The sequence below is a fragment of the Pteropus vampyrus genome, unplaced genomic scaffold, assembly GCF_000151845.1.
Source record: "Pteropus vampyrus isolate Shadow unplaced genomic scaffold, Pvam_2.0 Scaffold461, whole genome shotgun sequence".
Taxonomy (NCBI): domain Eukaryota; kingdom Metazoa; phylum Chordata; class Mammalia; order Chiroptera; family Pteropodidae; genus Pteropus; species Pteropus vampyrus.
Window position 1 is genome coordinate 1,773,158 of NW_011889242.1, and position 15,707 is coordinate 1,788,864.

Genomic DNA, 15,707 nt, shown 5'->3' on the forward strand with positions numbered 1-15,707 from the left:
ACACACACACACACACACACACACACACACACATATAAAATTAATAGTATCACCAACTCAGAAGGGCAGACAAAAGCAGCTCCTACAGAAAGACATGGTTCAGCTACAGCCTTGCTTCCCCAAACCACCCTTGAGGCTCACCTCCTACCTCTGGGTCTCGGGCTTGCGCATCACAGTTACACTGTGGGGAGAACAGGTCTTCACCCATGTTTTGTTCCAACCCAATCCAGCAGGCAGGTGAAGAGGTATCGTATCTTAAATGATATTCCTACTAGAGCCCCTCTGGTAAGTTCATGGAGAAAAGAATTCGAAAGGGTAGTGGTGGCAGGAGGCCAAAGCTGTATGTAGATCTACTCTGATTCAATAGATGAAAACTGTAATTTTCTTTAATGTCGTCAAGGTTGTTTGTCACATTTTTTACTATAGTAAACACATTAACTTAAACTGTTTATAATCTCAAACCCAGAATAATCACATACATCCATCATACTTGTACAAAACCATGGTGGAGTAGCTAGCGTTAGACATAAGAGATATCTGATAGCAATCCTATCTCTTCAGGAGGTTGTTTTCTCACAGAGGTGGATTTTCAGACGGGGAATGTGGAAAGAAGTTTGCATGTGCTTTTTGCACTTCTCAATGGAGTTGGGATTGGGGAATAGTCGTTATGTAAGTAAAATCGACATGCGGGCATGAGGTTTATTTAAAGACCATGATGTTCAGGTAGGAAATATATCCTGTGAAAACAGTTTAGTGTTGAGACTGCAGGAACATAGCGTTCTTATCCAGTCACACAATAACATGTCATACATCATCTCCTCCTATCAAATGAAGGATATTTAATGAAACGTGGCATGTATTTGGATCTCAGCAAGAGCGTTCATTATTTTAAAAATAACAATGACTTCTCTCTCCAGTAAAATTCTCTTTGAGTCTTTTCTCTCATTCTAGAGTGGCTCAGAATAAAAGTTGATGAACTCCATTCTAAGACTGTGGCATGAACAATATGAGGGTACATGAGTGTGTATGAGGGTGGGGACCGAAGAGCTCGGTATTTAGTACCAAAATTTTTAGTCAAAAAGAGTATTTTTACTTTGAAAAGCTTAGAAGTAACCATTCTAGAGAAATTGTTTCAAAAGTTACGGCCTACTGTTGTTAAGTTCGTTATTTGTATTTTGAGGGAGTTTTGCAAATTTCATGCATCCCTTGAGATAAAGAAGGATCAGGTATACAAAATACCTGACTTGGAATTGGGAATTCCTGTTGCAAATTGTCTGTCCTTCAACTCTTTAGATAATGACACCCCCCCCACACACACACCCATGCACATCACCCCTAATAAGAGAGATTGAGATAAGGTCAGCAAGATTCTGGACATGGTGGCTTTAACCTTTTTGGGACCATGGATCTCTTTAGGAATAGATGAAAACTATGGAACTTGTTCCCTCCTCTCCCCAGACGTGTACGCACACACACGCTCATGCATACGAACAGCGCCTTGCCTGTGGGTTCAAGGGTTTTATAGCTATCCTCCTCAAAGTCCGTGTCTGGAGCTTTAAAGCTAGTGAAGAATTCCGATTTAAGGCCACAGGTTATTAAATTACCACTGCAGAGTGTGTTGGGGCTTTGCTTATCATACTAGCAGTATGTGTCCACTACAATAAACTTAGAAGTACTTATCAGGAGAAAGAAGAAAGTGAAAAATCACCTACAGTCCAGCCACTCAAAAACACTCACACTAGCTTTTATCCTTCAGGTTCTTTTTCTATGGATCTATGCTAATTTATTGAGTTACAAAAACATAATTATATTTTCTGAATATAAACTATTATAACTTGCTTTATTAACAGTATATTGTACATTCTTTTTATTCCATTGAATTTGCTGTTATATTATTTTTTGGTATCAAAAAGCATCAGATTTTATGGATATATTTGTTAAATGTATTTATTGTTTTAAATTTTTTAAAATCAGTGCTGAAACTAATGATTTAAATACAACCCTGTCTCCTCAGGAGAGAGTCCTAATAGTGGAATTGTGGTATGAAAAGACATGCAGAATACAGTGGTTTTTACTTAATATTCAGGCTAGAGAAGAATTTGGTGAACTGATAAACAAGAACTAATAGGAAAAAATGAATTAATCTATGACTAGAGAGGAAATGGGATTTCTTAGGAGACTGGTGCTGGTCTTAGAAAAATCTCCTAAGCTGAGAGAATCTAGAAGATCTGTTGACGTTTGACTGGGCAGGTGAAGTCCAGTACAAACATGGTCGGGTGACATGCTGATGCGAGTCACTGAGGCCTAGCATGAGTCCCTGGTTACAGTACAGGGAAGGATAGTGGTTACACTGGACTGTCCCCTGAAGCAGCAGATGTACATGCTGCTTCAAGGTAGTGGAAACAAAAGAAAAAGAAAACCATTCTGCCATTATTTGAACTTTTCTGGGAGTACTGATGGAGTTTGTTTTATCTCCCACGGGTAGAAGTGGGTCTTGTGAAAGTTGGACCTGGGAGCAGATGAGGATGTGTGTAGAGGATCCTGTGTCAGAGACACAGGAGCAGCCTGAGGGTTGTGTGCATGTGTACACGTATGCACATGTGGATATTTTATGCAGAAGTGACTTACATAGCTGTGGAGCTGGAGCAGGCAGAGGAGGGGAGATTGTGAGCAGGCTGGCACCCTGATACAGCTGAAGCCGATGTCCACAGGCAGGTGGTCAGGAGTGTCCTGAGGGAGCAGAGCAATTGCAGATCCAGCTGCTGTTTGCAGTCTGGGAGCTAAGGCAAGGCCAAACTCTCTTCGAAAGGGCTTCCTGCTGATTAAGACGCCAGCCTAGAACAATCTCCCTTTTCATTAATTTAATGTCAGCTGATTAGGGGCTTTGATTATGTGTGCACAGCCCCTTCCCAGCAGCACCTGGGTCAGTGGGGGAAAGTATGCGTGTGCTACAAATGGCTGCTGCCCCACCCCCATCTTCTAGCTCTCCGGAGAGACCCCCAAGCCAACAGATACATGAAGGGAATTCTGGGGACTGTAGCTGAGCCCAGCCAAGTTGTGCTGTCCCAGCCACCACATAGATGTAAACAGAGAGGTTCCCAAGTTCCGAACTTTTGACTCTAGGGAAACGGAGGGGATGTGAATAAAAGAGCTTGCCCAGCATTTTTAGAGCTAAAGTTCTTTTTATGAAACCTGAAAGTAGTTTTAGAGCAAACAAAATGAAGTTGTGCATTTTCACTGCAGAAAGTAAATTACCAATGAATCCAGAAGTAACTGATTGCTAAAGGAGATCAGAGAAGTTTTAGGACATATCCTCTTTTAAAGTTGTTGTGTGTTTATTTATTTTTTTCACTATCAGAAGCATAAAACTTACTTGATTGAAATTTTTTCCTGCATTGACTGCTTTTTCTTTCTGCCTCCAGAAGTCCCTGCTCTTTCTTAAATGAATATTGTTTTGTGGATTAAGAATCACATTGTAATACTTAGTACAGAATGGCCCCCCTTCATGCCTGTTAGTTACTAGGCAGCATCCACTCTGACCCCCTTTTTGTTACCACAACCCCAGTCTTTTCAGTTATCCAGTCCTTGGGGAAGTAAATCCTGATTAAAAAACATCATTTGTAGTAATCCCATTCTTCTTGTATGTGATCAATTCAGGGTAGATGTGACTTAGTTCTACCCAGTCATGTGAGGTCAGGTCAACTAAAGGATTTCTGAGGAAGGATTTTTTTTCCCCCCACTCTAAAAAAAGATACAAGAAAGAGATACCCCTCTTACATCCTGGATATTGCCTGCATGTGATGCCTCGGTTGGGCACTGTGGCAGTCATCTTGCAATCAGTCACAGGTGCTAGTCTGAGAACAAAGCCAGCAAAGTTTATCTAGCAGAAAAAATTAAAAGAACTCATGCCCTTGACCATTTTGTCCAACTGCTCATTAACCAGCCTGGAATTGCCCAAGTTCAGGTCTTTGTCAGGTGACCCTTACCAACAAGCAAGTCTTGCCTGCTTGATCTTCTTTGGAGCTCATGGACTGCTGACCTCTCCCTTCTTCTCAGCTCTTCCCCTGCCACTACCTTGTGAACCACTGTCTCTCTCACCTGAGGCTGTTTTTTCTTCATCTCTTTCAGGGTTCTGCTCCTCCGTCATCTAACTGTGGCTGTGTCTCTTTCCTCAGCCCTTTCAGCCAATTCCATAGGTTCCTATGAGTTGATCTCCCATGCCTTTGGCATGTGCCTATGGTTTCCCAAGCTGCGTTGCTCTTCCCACCGCCACTCACTCACCAGGAGTCCCCAGCAACACCTTAACCTCAATGTGCCTCGCTTCTGTATGTCCAGTCTCGGTGGATGGTGTCAGCCAGTCACCAAAGCCTGAATCCTGACAGTCCCAGGATTCTTTCCTTCCCTCAAGGCACCCCATCCTCTCCGCCACCAAGTCCATTGTCAGGATCCTATCAGTTCTTCCCTTCGCTCTCCTCTAACCTTCTTGCTCACCCTTCTCTTCTTAATTCAGGCCCTCATCGTTTCTTGCCTAGACTGTCGCCACGTGCCTGCCATATTCTAGTTCATGGTCTGTGATATCAACAGCGAAATCGCTTTACTATCAATCCTAACATGTCACCCACACACCCGTACTTCTCCCCACAAAAAAATCCTTTAATAGTTTCCTCATGTCTTTAGGAAAAATGCTAAATTTTTTAACATTAAAACCATCCTTTACCTTTCTCAGGTGCCACTCCACCCTGAACTACACCTGTGGAGGACCGATTACCGTCTTCTCAACACCTGATCTTTCCAAGCTCTAGGCATGTTATACATACTTTAAGAGTCTTCCCTATAAAAAGAATTTTTTGTGGAAGCTTTTATAGTCAAAAAAGTAGAAAGAATAGATAATGAATGCACTGTTAATCTATGTTCAATAATTAACATTTTTGCCATGTTAATATTTCGTTGATTTTGAATCATTTGAAAGTGGCAGTCATAATGACATTTCATTACTATACTCGTCAGCATACATTTCCTTATATAAAGACAGTCTTCAAATACTGATGTAGAAAGTTAACAGCTACAGAGTGCCTTCAACTCCTTCATTTTGGTCTGCGCTATAGTTGTTTGGTTCTGAGTGATAGAAATTTCACTAAAACTAGTTGAAGCAAAGATGAGTGTATTGGAAGGACTACTGAGAAGTGTGATCCCAGCTTGCCCAGCAGGGTGGACGCTCCCTTCTCTCTGCCTCCATGGTGCTGAGTTCACCGCAGGGTGGGATGGGGCCCCACCTAAACCTTGTTTCAGGTGTTAAGACTGATGACATCACATGCACACACACCAAGAGGGTTGAAAAGATTTGTGATGCTCACATAACGGAGCTTTCTGGGAGAGGGGGGCTGGCTCCCAGCAGGGAGAAAAATGGCCTGAGAGAGCGTAGAGGAGACTGGCTTGCTTGGATGGTGCTTGGAGAGGCTGGGTGGCCTGCAGGTTTGAATGTCTCACTCGATCCAGGAGGAAGAATGTGCAGGCTTTCTTTTAGGTTGCGGCTATGTGGGTGTAAGGTGAAGGGACACTCTGGGCCTTGAAAGCTGTCAGCAGTCAGACATCAGACATGGAGTCAGACCCTTCGTTACACTTGGCATCTACTGACTCCTGCCAGTGCACTGGTGACCACTCTGATTGGTTTGATATCTGCTGCCCCACTAGGCCAGGCGAGATAAATACACACTGTATATCTCTGCATTTCTGACCCTTATTTCACACTTAACACTAGTGCGCAGTACATTAAGGCCAGCACAACAGCCTGCTGATTTCCTCTGCTTCAGTTAAATTCATTTTACATCTTCAAGTGATTTTGCTGGACTACATTAAACATTTGCTGTGCCTTTTTTTGATCCAGCATTTACTGATTTGATGCCCATGCTGTAAATGCGTTGTTGGCTTGCTATGGATGGCAGTGAGTTTAGGACCTGAGAAGTATCCTTAACACTTTCTAATGTTCTTCCCAGAAATTTTAAGTCGAGTTGTCATTGCTTACTACCTTGGCTGATGCACTGGAGTTCTGCTTTGTTTTCTCTGACCCTTCTCCACTGCTTGTGATCATTTTTACTAAACCGGAGTCATTCTAAATTTTAAAACACTCTTTGCAGTATCTGGAAGACGTTAAATTGGATGAGGTTGCATCCAGCTGCCATCCAGGGCCTCCACGAGAGTTTCAGGCTCTGCAGCAAGGACACAGCTCTAATGTCTGGCTGCTTGCTAGACGCCCGGTTGCTGGTGCCTCCCACTACCTGATCCTCCTTCTAGGACTTCTTTCCCAGTAATTAATCAAACTTTCGTCAAAAATAGGCTTTGTTTTCACCTGTTTTGTTTAAATTTATTCTTTAATTCTACCTCTTGTCCCCTTTTCACTTCCTCTCTCTCCTCCCCTTTTTTTCTCCCCCCCCCCCCCCCCCCGCCCGCCATCGCCCCCTTTAACAATTCTCTGGAGCAGTCTGGGCAAGACCATCTCCCCTAACCCCCTCAGTTATTTATGCCAATGCAGTAAATATTTTCTTTTTCCATAACAACTCCTTTTTTCAAACATATATTGCAGACTGTAGAAGATGTTTTGGGTAGAAACTTGGTTTACTGAGTTGTTTGGTTTATCAGGGGTCTCCACCCCTATCATCCCCTGCTGCACAGCAGGAGGTGAGCAGTAGGTGAGCCAAAGCTTCATCTGTAATTGCAACCCGCTCCCAGAGCTAGCATCACTGCCTCAGCTCCACCTCAGATGATCAGGAATTAGATTCTCATAGGAGCACCAGTCCCTGGTGCCAAAAAGGTTGGGGACCACTGGTTTGCATAATTATTAAATGCAGAAAATCTGATATCAAATCTAAAGCTTAAAATGGACACCTAATGGCTTAAAGAAAATAGAAATTGAATAGACTCACTAAAAATGGAGGTCTTTGTTGTCAAGTTAGATTCAGTTTGTGAAAGGCATTTCTCCCTTAACACTTTTTAGTATTCCAAGAAAATGAAGAAGGCCCTCTTTTCTAGAGGGATGCCTTTTAGCTTTTCAGTTTCTAACTGTTCCACCAGCACAGCACTCAGCCTTCAATCTAAAATGTTTGAAAACATGGTCTGGTTTTGTGGTGATTAAGTGACACAAGGTAGTGCATTTTGATTTGGTGCAACTTCCTGCCAAAAGTTGTGTTATTCAGAATGTTTTGTCCAATCAGAAAGAGACTCATAGATACTCATAGAGAGCAAACTGATGGTTGCTAGATTGAAAGGGGTTGGTATGGGTGAAAAAAGGGAAGAGATTAAGAAGTACAGGTTGGCAGTTACAAAATAGTCACGGGGATGTAAAGTACCGCTTAGGGAATATAGTCAGTAATATTGTAATAACTATACATACATAGTGTCAAGTGCCTGCTAGGCTAATAGGTAGGATCACTTTATAAATTATATAAATGCCTCACCACTGTGCTGTATACCTGTTATAAAATAATATTGAATGTAAACTCTAATTGAAAAGCAAAATTAAAAAGTGCTGTGTCACTGTTATTAATAAAGTCTGTTTCAAGGCAGTGCTCAGCCATTTCCATCTGTTTCCTGGCATTGAACGTCATCCTTCTGTGGAATAGGACACCTGCCATTGACAGCAGACTTGCAGCTTACTTTCCAAGCTGATTTCTAATTCGTAGCTGCTTCTTACTCTTGTGAACCTCAGACTCTTCTCTGACAGTAGATAACAGCTGTATACTTGACACAGCTTGGTTTGTCCATAAGTAATTTACACTGTCCCCTTTGGCTTTACTTCTGTCTTTGAGCAGCTCGTAATGGAAACAAACAGAACTAGCATGGCAGGTGCTTGGAAATTGTCATTTTATTTTTAAATCTACCTGTCTAGCCAAGCAGTCACACACTCCACTTACAACAGACAAAATTCTAAGACGATCCGCAGACTCCAGGTCTTAGAACTGCATACACACCTCTTTCCAATTGTATTCAAACACTAATCTGGGTGTTGCTATAAAGGATTTGCAAATGTAATTAAAATCCCAAATCAATTGACCTTTAAGATGGGGAGGTGATGAGGGCCTGACCTGATCACCTGAGCCCTCTCAAATCTGGCAGAAACTGTCAGAAATGTCACATGGGAAGTGTGAGAGGCATTTGATGCAAGGGAGTTTCTTCGTGCTGGCTTTGGAAATGGGCCAGGGGGTGGGGGGCCACGTGGTAGGAGGCTGAGAGCAACCTGAACTTTGCCAGTGACCTGAATGAGCTTAGAAGGGGACTTTGAGCTTTGGTGAGTGAGACTCTGAGCAGACAGAGCAGTCCTCCTGTTTTATTCGTGCTAGACTTTTGACTATCAAAATTGTAAGCTAATAACTGGTGGCACTGTAAGCCTCTATGTGGTGATATGTTATGTAGCAGGAAATGTAGGCACCGCTTACTCCCTTCCAGGTGAGCACATGTCAGTTAGCACCCAGCCAAAGTTCCTCTCTCTTCAGCCTCCTGGTTCTGTACACATCTCCACAGGAGGCTGTCCCGTGGGCTCTGTCAGCAGGGCCATCAGGGAGAGCCCCGTCCGCTGCCATGGACCGCCCAGAACTTCAGGGGCCTGCTGTTGGAGCACGCAGGGCTAGACTGGCCTGCTGACACCTTCCTGAGACCTTCCCTCAGATTCTTGTTCCTCCAGACTTCTTTGAGCAACTTAACTAGATGACCCTTCTCTTCTGAGCAAGGGTTTATTTCTGTAAGGTATGGCCCAAGACCTTTCCTACCTTGATCCTGTAAGAAAGGGCTGCAAGGCAAAGGCAAGCGATCCACCCCTGATCCTGGGCTCCTAGGACTGGGAGGCTTGTCTCCTTAGCCCAGTCTTCTCCTGCAGGGAGCCATCTCCTAACTTGTCTTCTTAAAGTTTCCCCAGGTTACCCAGCCAATTTACACCCTGTCTTTTTTATCTTAACTGAGATTGATTGCACAGATGTCACAGGAGGAAAACGTTAAGAATGAATTCACAGAGAGGCAAATGACTTGTTGTCACTTAATCTTCTACAGGACATTTGAATTATAAGAGCATATTTGTTGAAGAAAGCACATAATTGGTGAACTTTGCGGATTTAAGGGGAACATTGTTATTACTGTGCACCATTATTCTCCTTATGCGTCTGTGTAAAGCTTGAGGAATAAGAATCTATCTTCCATACTGTCTGTCTGCAGCTTCTCCCTGTGGCATCATGGCTGTAGTTTGAGGCCTCAGCTGGATCACCCACTTCCCTAATTGTGTTGTGGTCCTGTGACCCCACTTTGAATTCATGAGCCTGTTAGGTGAGGGGCCAGCTCCAGGGTTTGAGGAGTTTCTAAGGGTACTCAGCTCCCTGCTTCCAGACCCTAAGTATGTTGTCACAGACCACCCTCTGGATGCCCCTCCGTCCTTCCTCAGGACCCAAGCCCTAGTTCCACCTTTGGGTTTTTCCTCATGGCTGGACTATTAAGCCACAGACAGATGTTGGCCCTGGAGATGGCCGGGCTGTAAGCCAGGGGATGACTTGGCACAGGTTTTGCTTCTCTGGAGAAGCGGAGCACATTTCCTGTGGGACCCCGCCCGGCCTGGCCTTCCCAGGATGAGAGTGCAGCAAATTGCCAGCTCTCAGCGGGGAAACATGGGTGTCCCCGTCCACACCCTCCCGCTTTGGCAAAAGATGGCGGCGTACCCAGCGATGAGCTCTCACAGGGAATAGGACTTGGCCTAGGACTTAAAGGCACCAGAAAACATTTAATCTTAACAACAACAAAACTTCACATCAGCATTATAAAAAAATCCTCAAACTGGTACATGAAATGAACAGCAGCACAAACTGTTAGGAAAGCCTGAAAAGTATGTTATAAAAGACAGTAGAGAGTCTTTATTTACATAATTTGGGGACCTCACACATATAAACCTGACTTTTTTGGATAATATGGAGAAAAGATATTGTTAGTCCATTCTAGAAAAGATGAAATATTTAAAATAATCCAAGATTCAACAGTCGATGAAGCTTAAGAAGAAAATGAGTAAAGTGTTGGTAAATTAAATTTTGATGTTGTAGCTTATGTCATAAACCCTTTCGATCAAGAATTATTTTGTCTTTTTAAATTTGGGGTTTTGCTTATTATTTTTGCCCATATTCTTCAAATGTTTCTATGTCCCATTTTCCAAATAGTAACACTTCCAGCTGTGCCATGCATCTCCTTTTCTTTTGGTTTATAGCTGTATCTTTAAAAACATTCTAAATATACTTTTGCTGAATTCTGAACTAAATTGTCCATCCGATCTTGCAACTCATTAATAGATTTTTATCTGCCTATTCCATCTATTATTTTTATATATTATATTTCTACACATGTTTTATAATGTTTTCTCTTGTTTTCTTGTTTCATTTTCCTAATATCTCACCACATCTCCTTAACATGTTACATTATACTTACTTTTAATTCTTGGTTCAACTTTTCCAGCTTCAGGTCTGCATTATTTGGCCTTTACATGGTTATGCCATGACCACACCAACCCCAAATCTCAGTGGGATTTAGACTGAAAGGGTGCTCCTATCTGGGAAATGCCATTTTCTTGGCAGAGGAAGAAGAGTACGAGAAGGCTCTTAAAACTTAATAATAGAGGCGACTTTGGCTCACATTTCTTTGGCCAAGCAAATCGCGCGGCCAAACCTAATGCTGCAGAGGGTGAAGTGTCATCCTCTCACAGGCCCCACCAGCAAACGGCACAGCGATGTAGTCTGTCCAGCATGGCATGTGTTTTCTAACACATTGTTCTCCGCACAGATTCTGTTACTTGAGGTGAACTTAGGAGCTCCTGTCTTGTAATGTGTGCTGAGGCGGGCGAAGAAGGGGATGACTCTGGGGGGTGGGGCATTTCCACACCCAGACCAGCAAGTCTGTGTCATAGTGACCCTTTGAGAGGAGGTGGTTAATATAGTGGGTTAGATGTGGACTGGAGCCAGATGACCTAGATTCAAATTTAGGCTCCACTTTGGGCAAGCCGATTAAAATTCCTATGCCTCAGTATCCTCATCTGTAAAACAAGGTTAGTGATAGCCCCCAACTCAAGGCAGATCCACTCACAGAATTTTGCCAGTTTTTCCTCCTAAATTGAAGAGCATATACCAGTGGAGTTTGGGGAGAAGAGGACATGATTCAGAATTAGCAGGAAGGCGGGGTGATGTCACAGAAAGAAAGAAAAGGACCTGACTATTTTGTCCCCTGCCAGCTTTCTCTCTAGATTGTAAGCTTCATCTGGGCGGAGACTTGCTTCTTACACTCCCAGCACCTGGCTTGGTGTATGCCATGCCATTGGCACTCAATAAATATTTGTTGAATGGCTAAATGCATTTTTATGCGTAACTTTAAACCAATTTGCTAAGTAGTTTTACATATTTGGATATGTATTTTCTAACTTCTAAGAGTTTGTGTTTAACAAAGTTAACTAAATTAACATCAATTTCTTTAACAACTAGAAACTATCTTTGAAGTATTTGTGACAATTTTCTTTTTGTTTATACAGGCCAGTTGGAATGCCAAAAATGGAAAAAGTTTACTTACATAATCCTAGCTCTGAAGAAACTATTACTTTAGTATCAATATCTGCTACAACATCACATTTTCATGCATCATTTTTTCAAAATAGGGTAAGTCTCTGATTTATAGCAGATTTCTCTAGAGTTTGAAATTTAAATGTCTAGATTTTTTTAATGTAAAATTTTATTTTGCTGTAATTGAAATCTCATTTGAATATCTCAGATTTGTTCTTGATTTCAGGTTGCCTCATTTCCTAAGAATTATCAGTTCTACTCTTAAACACATTTTTCTCAACACGAAACAGCTTAACAAATCAACTGTGATCCTTAAGCACTGAAAATATGGCATTCATATATTTAGTTGATTTTCTTTTCTTTCCTGATAATAGGTAATTCCTCACCATTGTGTTAGTTTTCTGTTGCTGTATAATAAATTCCCACAAACATGTCGGCTTAAAATGACACCCATTTATTAGCACATCGTTCTATAAGTCATAAGTCCTTTGGGTTCTTTGCTCAGGGTATCACAAGGCTGTGTAATTAAGATGTTGGCTGGGCTGAGTTTTGGACTGGAGACTCGGAAAATCCACTTCCATACTCATTCAGGTTGTTGGCAGAGCCTCAGTTACATCTGCAAAACCTATTTATTGTGTAATGTAGACAAGCCCAGGGGTGGTATCACCTCATATTGACAATCTCAGAGATTAGGGCAGGAAGTTTGAGGGGCTATTTTAGAGTTCTGCCTAACCACAGCTGTCTTCTAAAATTTTACTTATAATTATTTTGTAGGTAGTCTGCAAACTCGTTATTCTCAACACGTTTTTCTCAACACGTTATTTTAATAAAAAGTAAAACTTATCTGACAAAGAACCCTAATAAATTTTGAATTTGAGAGAATATATTAAGCTGTATAATATACAGGTTTCCAAAATAATTGGCTAAATATCAGAGTGGAGTAAATGAATGGAACCTAATTTCATCTTTCTTGGGTGTTCGTTCACTGACTCCTTTGAAGCAATATGACTAAAGAACTAAGGAGAAGCTTTTTTTAAGCACATAAAATTATGCCAGTTATTTAGATTTTTACATTTCTCCTTTCTAGAATCCTGTTTCACCATATGTTGTCATAAGCTAGCAGCTTCTAGAATATAAAAAAAAAGTGACATTATTGGCTTTTTTGAATTTAAAGTATTTTGTATACAAGGAATTGGTAAATTAGCATAATTTTGATAATAAACATTTTAATATTTTGTGGTGCTCATAGAAAACATCCCTTTTTCTTAAATTTGTTTTTAATTATAGGTGACATACAATAGTATATTAGTTTCAGGTGTACAAAATAGTGATTAGACATTTATATACTTTACAAAATGTTCAGCACAATAACCAGCACCCACCTGACACCATACATAATTGTTACAATATTACTATGTTCCCTGTACTGTGCTTCACATCCCTGTGGCTGTTATTATAACTGTCAATTTGTATTTCTTAATTCTTCACCTTTTTCAACTCATCCCCTCAGCCCCACTTTCATCGATAACCATCAGTTTGTTCTCTGTATCTGTGAGTTTGTTTCTGTTTTGTTGTTTTCGGATTCCACATATGAGTGTAATCATATGGTATTTGTCTTTCTCTGTCTGACTTATTTCACTTTGAATACCCTCTAGGTCCGTCAATGCCAAAGGTGGCAAGATTTCATTCTTTTTTATGGCCAAGTAATATCTCATTGTTTGTGTATGTAAGAATGTGTGTGTGTGTGTACATACACACATATACACACCACATCTTCTTTATTCATTCATCTATCGATGGACACCTACGTTGCTTCCATATATTGACTATTACAGATGATGCTGCAGTGAACATAGGGGAGCATATATCTTTTTGAATTAATGCTTTTGATTTCTTCAAAAATTACCCTGAAGTGGGAATGCTGGGTCCTACCGTTGTTCAGTTTTTAATTTTTTGAGTAACCTCCATAATGTGTTCCATAGTGGCTACACCTATTTACAATCCCACCAGCAGTGCTCGAGGGTTCCCTTTTCTCCACATCCTCACCACCATTTGTTCTGTTGTTTGTTGATTTATTGATAATAGCCATTTTGAAAAGTGTGAGGTGATACCATGGTTTTGATTTGCGTTTCCCTGTTGATTAGTGAAGTTGAATGTCATTTCATGTGTCTGCTAGCCATGTGTGTGTGTCCTCTTTGGAGAAATATCTATTCAGGTCCTCTGTCCATTTGTTAATTGGATTGTTTGGGGGCGTTTTTTTGATGTTGAGTTGTATGAGTTCTTCGTACATTTTGGATATTAACTCCTTATTGGATATGTCATTTGCAAATATCTTCTTCCATTAAGTAGGTTGCCTATTTGTTTTGTTGAAAGTTTCCTTTGCTGTGCAAAATCTTCTTAGTTTGATGTATGCCCATTTGCTTATTTTTGCTTTTGTTGTCTTTGCCCTAGGAGACATATCCAAAAAAAAAAACCATCATTAAGACTGATGTGAAAGAGTTTGCTGCCTGTATTTTATTCTAGTTCTTTGGTTTCAGGTCTTATATTTAAGTCTTTAATCCATTTTTAGTTTATTTTTGTATATGGTGTAAGAAAGTTGTCTAGTTTCATTTTTTGCATATATCTGTCTAGTTTTCCCAACACCATTTATTGAAGAGACTGTCTTTACCCCACTGTATATTCTTGCCTCCTTTGTCATAGGTTAAATGACCATATAAGCATGGGTTTATTTCTGGACTCTTTATTTTGTTCCATTGATCTTTGTGTCTGTTTTTGTCCCAGTACCATGCTATTTTGATTATAATAGCCTTGTAGTATAGTTTGATATCTGAGCATGATACCGACTTTGTTCCTCTTAAGATTGCTTTGGCTCCTTGGGGTCTTTTGTGTTTCCATATAAATTTTAAGATTATTTGTTTTAGGTCTATGAAAAATGCCATTGGTATTTTGATAGATATTGCCTTGATTCTGTAGATCACTTTGGGTAGTATGGACATTTTAACAGTATATATTCTTCCAATCCATGAACATGATATGTCCTTCTGTTTATTTGTATCTTTGGTTTCTATCATCAATGTCTTATAGTTTTCCAAATACAGGTCTTTTTCTTCATTGGTTAAATTTATTCCTAGGTTTTTTGTTCTTTTTTTTTTGTACAATTGTAAATGGAATCTTTTTCTTAATTTCTCTTTTCAATGATTTATTACTAATGTATAGAAATACAATGGATTTCTGTATATTTTGTATCCTGCAACTTTACTGAATTAATTTGTTCTAATAGCTTTTTGGTGGAGTCTTTATACAGAGTATCATGTCATCTTCAAATAATGAGAATTTTGCTTTTTCATTTCCAATTTGGATGCCTTTTATTTCTTGTCTGACTGCTGTGGCAAGGACTTCAATAATATGTTGAATAAAAGTGGTGAAAGTGGACATTCTTGTTCCTGGTCTTCAAAAAAAAATGCTTTTAGCTTTTTACCATTGAATATGATGTTCGCTGTGGATCTGTCATGTGTGGCCTATATTATGTTGAGGTATGTTTCCTCTATACCCACTTCGTTGAGAGTTTTTATCATAAATGGATGTGGAATTTTTTCATGTTTTTTTTCTGCATCTCTTGATATAATCATGATTTTTATCCTTTTTGTTTATGAGGTATATTACATTGATTTGTGGATATTGAACCAACTTTACATTCCTAGAATAAATCCCACTTGATCTTGTTGTATGATCTTTTTAATGTATTGCTGAATGTGGTTTGCTAATATCTTGTTGAGGATTTTTATATCTGTGTTCATCCAGGGACATTGGGCCTGTAATTTACCTTTTCTTTGTAGTGTCTTTGTCTTGTTTCAATATCAGGATCAAGCTGGCCTCGTAGAATGAGTTTCGAAGCTTTCCCTCTTTGATTTTTTGGAATAGTTTGAGAAGGACAGGTATTAATTCTTTAAATGTTTGGTAGAATCACCTATGAAGCCATCTGGTTCTGAAAACGTCTCTTGTCTAAAATATTGTTTTAAATTTCTCTTGTTCTTCATTGTTACATAAAAGATGTTTTCACAATTTTTATAATTATATAAAATATTTATTAAAGTGAGAGTTCCCTCAAGCCATTTTTCACATTGTTACTTAAAAGATGTTTTA

The 15,707-nt window shown here is 40.1% G+C and overlaps 1 protein-coding gene across 1 annotated transcript in view; it reads left to right on the forward strand.

Moving 5' to 3' along the window:
• Positions 1–15,707, forward strand: part of TMEM131 (transmembrane protein 131) — a 101,976-nt gene that overhangs the window by 1,326 nt on the left and 84,943 nt on the right. Inside the window, exon 3 of the mRNA XM_023524341.1 lies at positions 11,537–11,660. Coding sequence (XP_023380109.1) covers positions 11,537–11,660 — 124 coding nt within the window. The remainder of the gene's footprint in view (positions 1–11,536; positions 11,661–15,707) is intronic.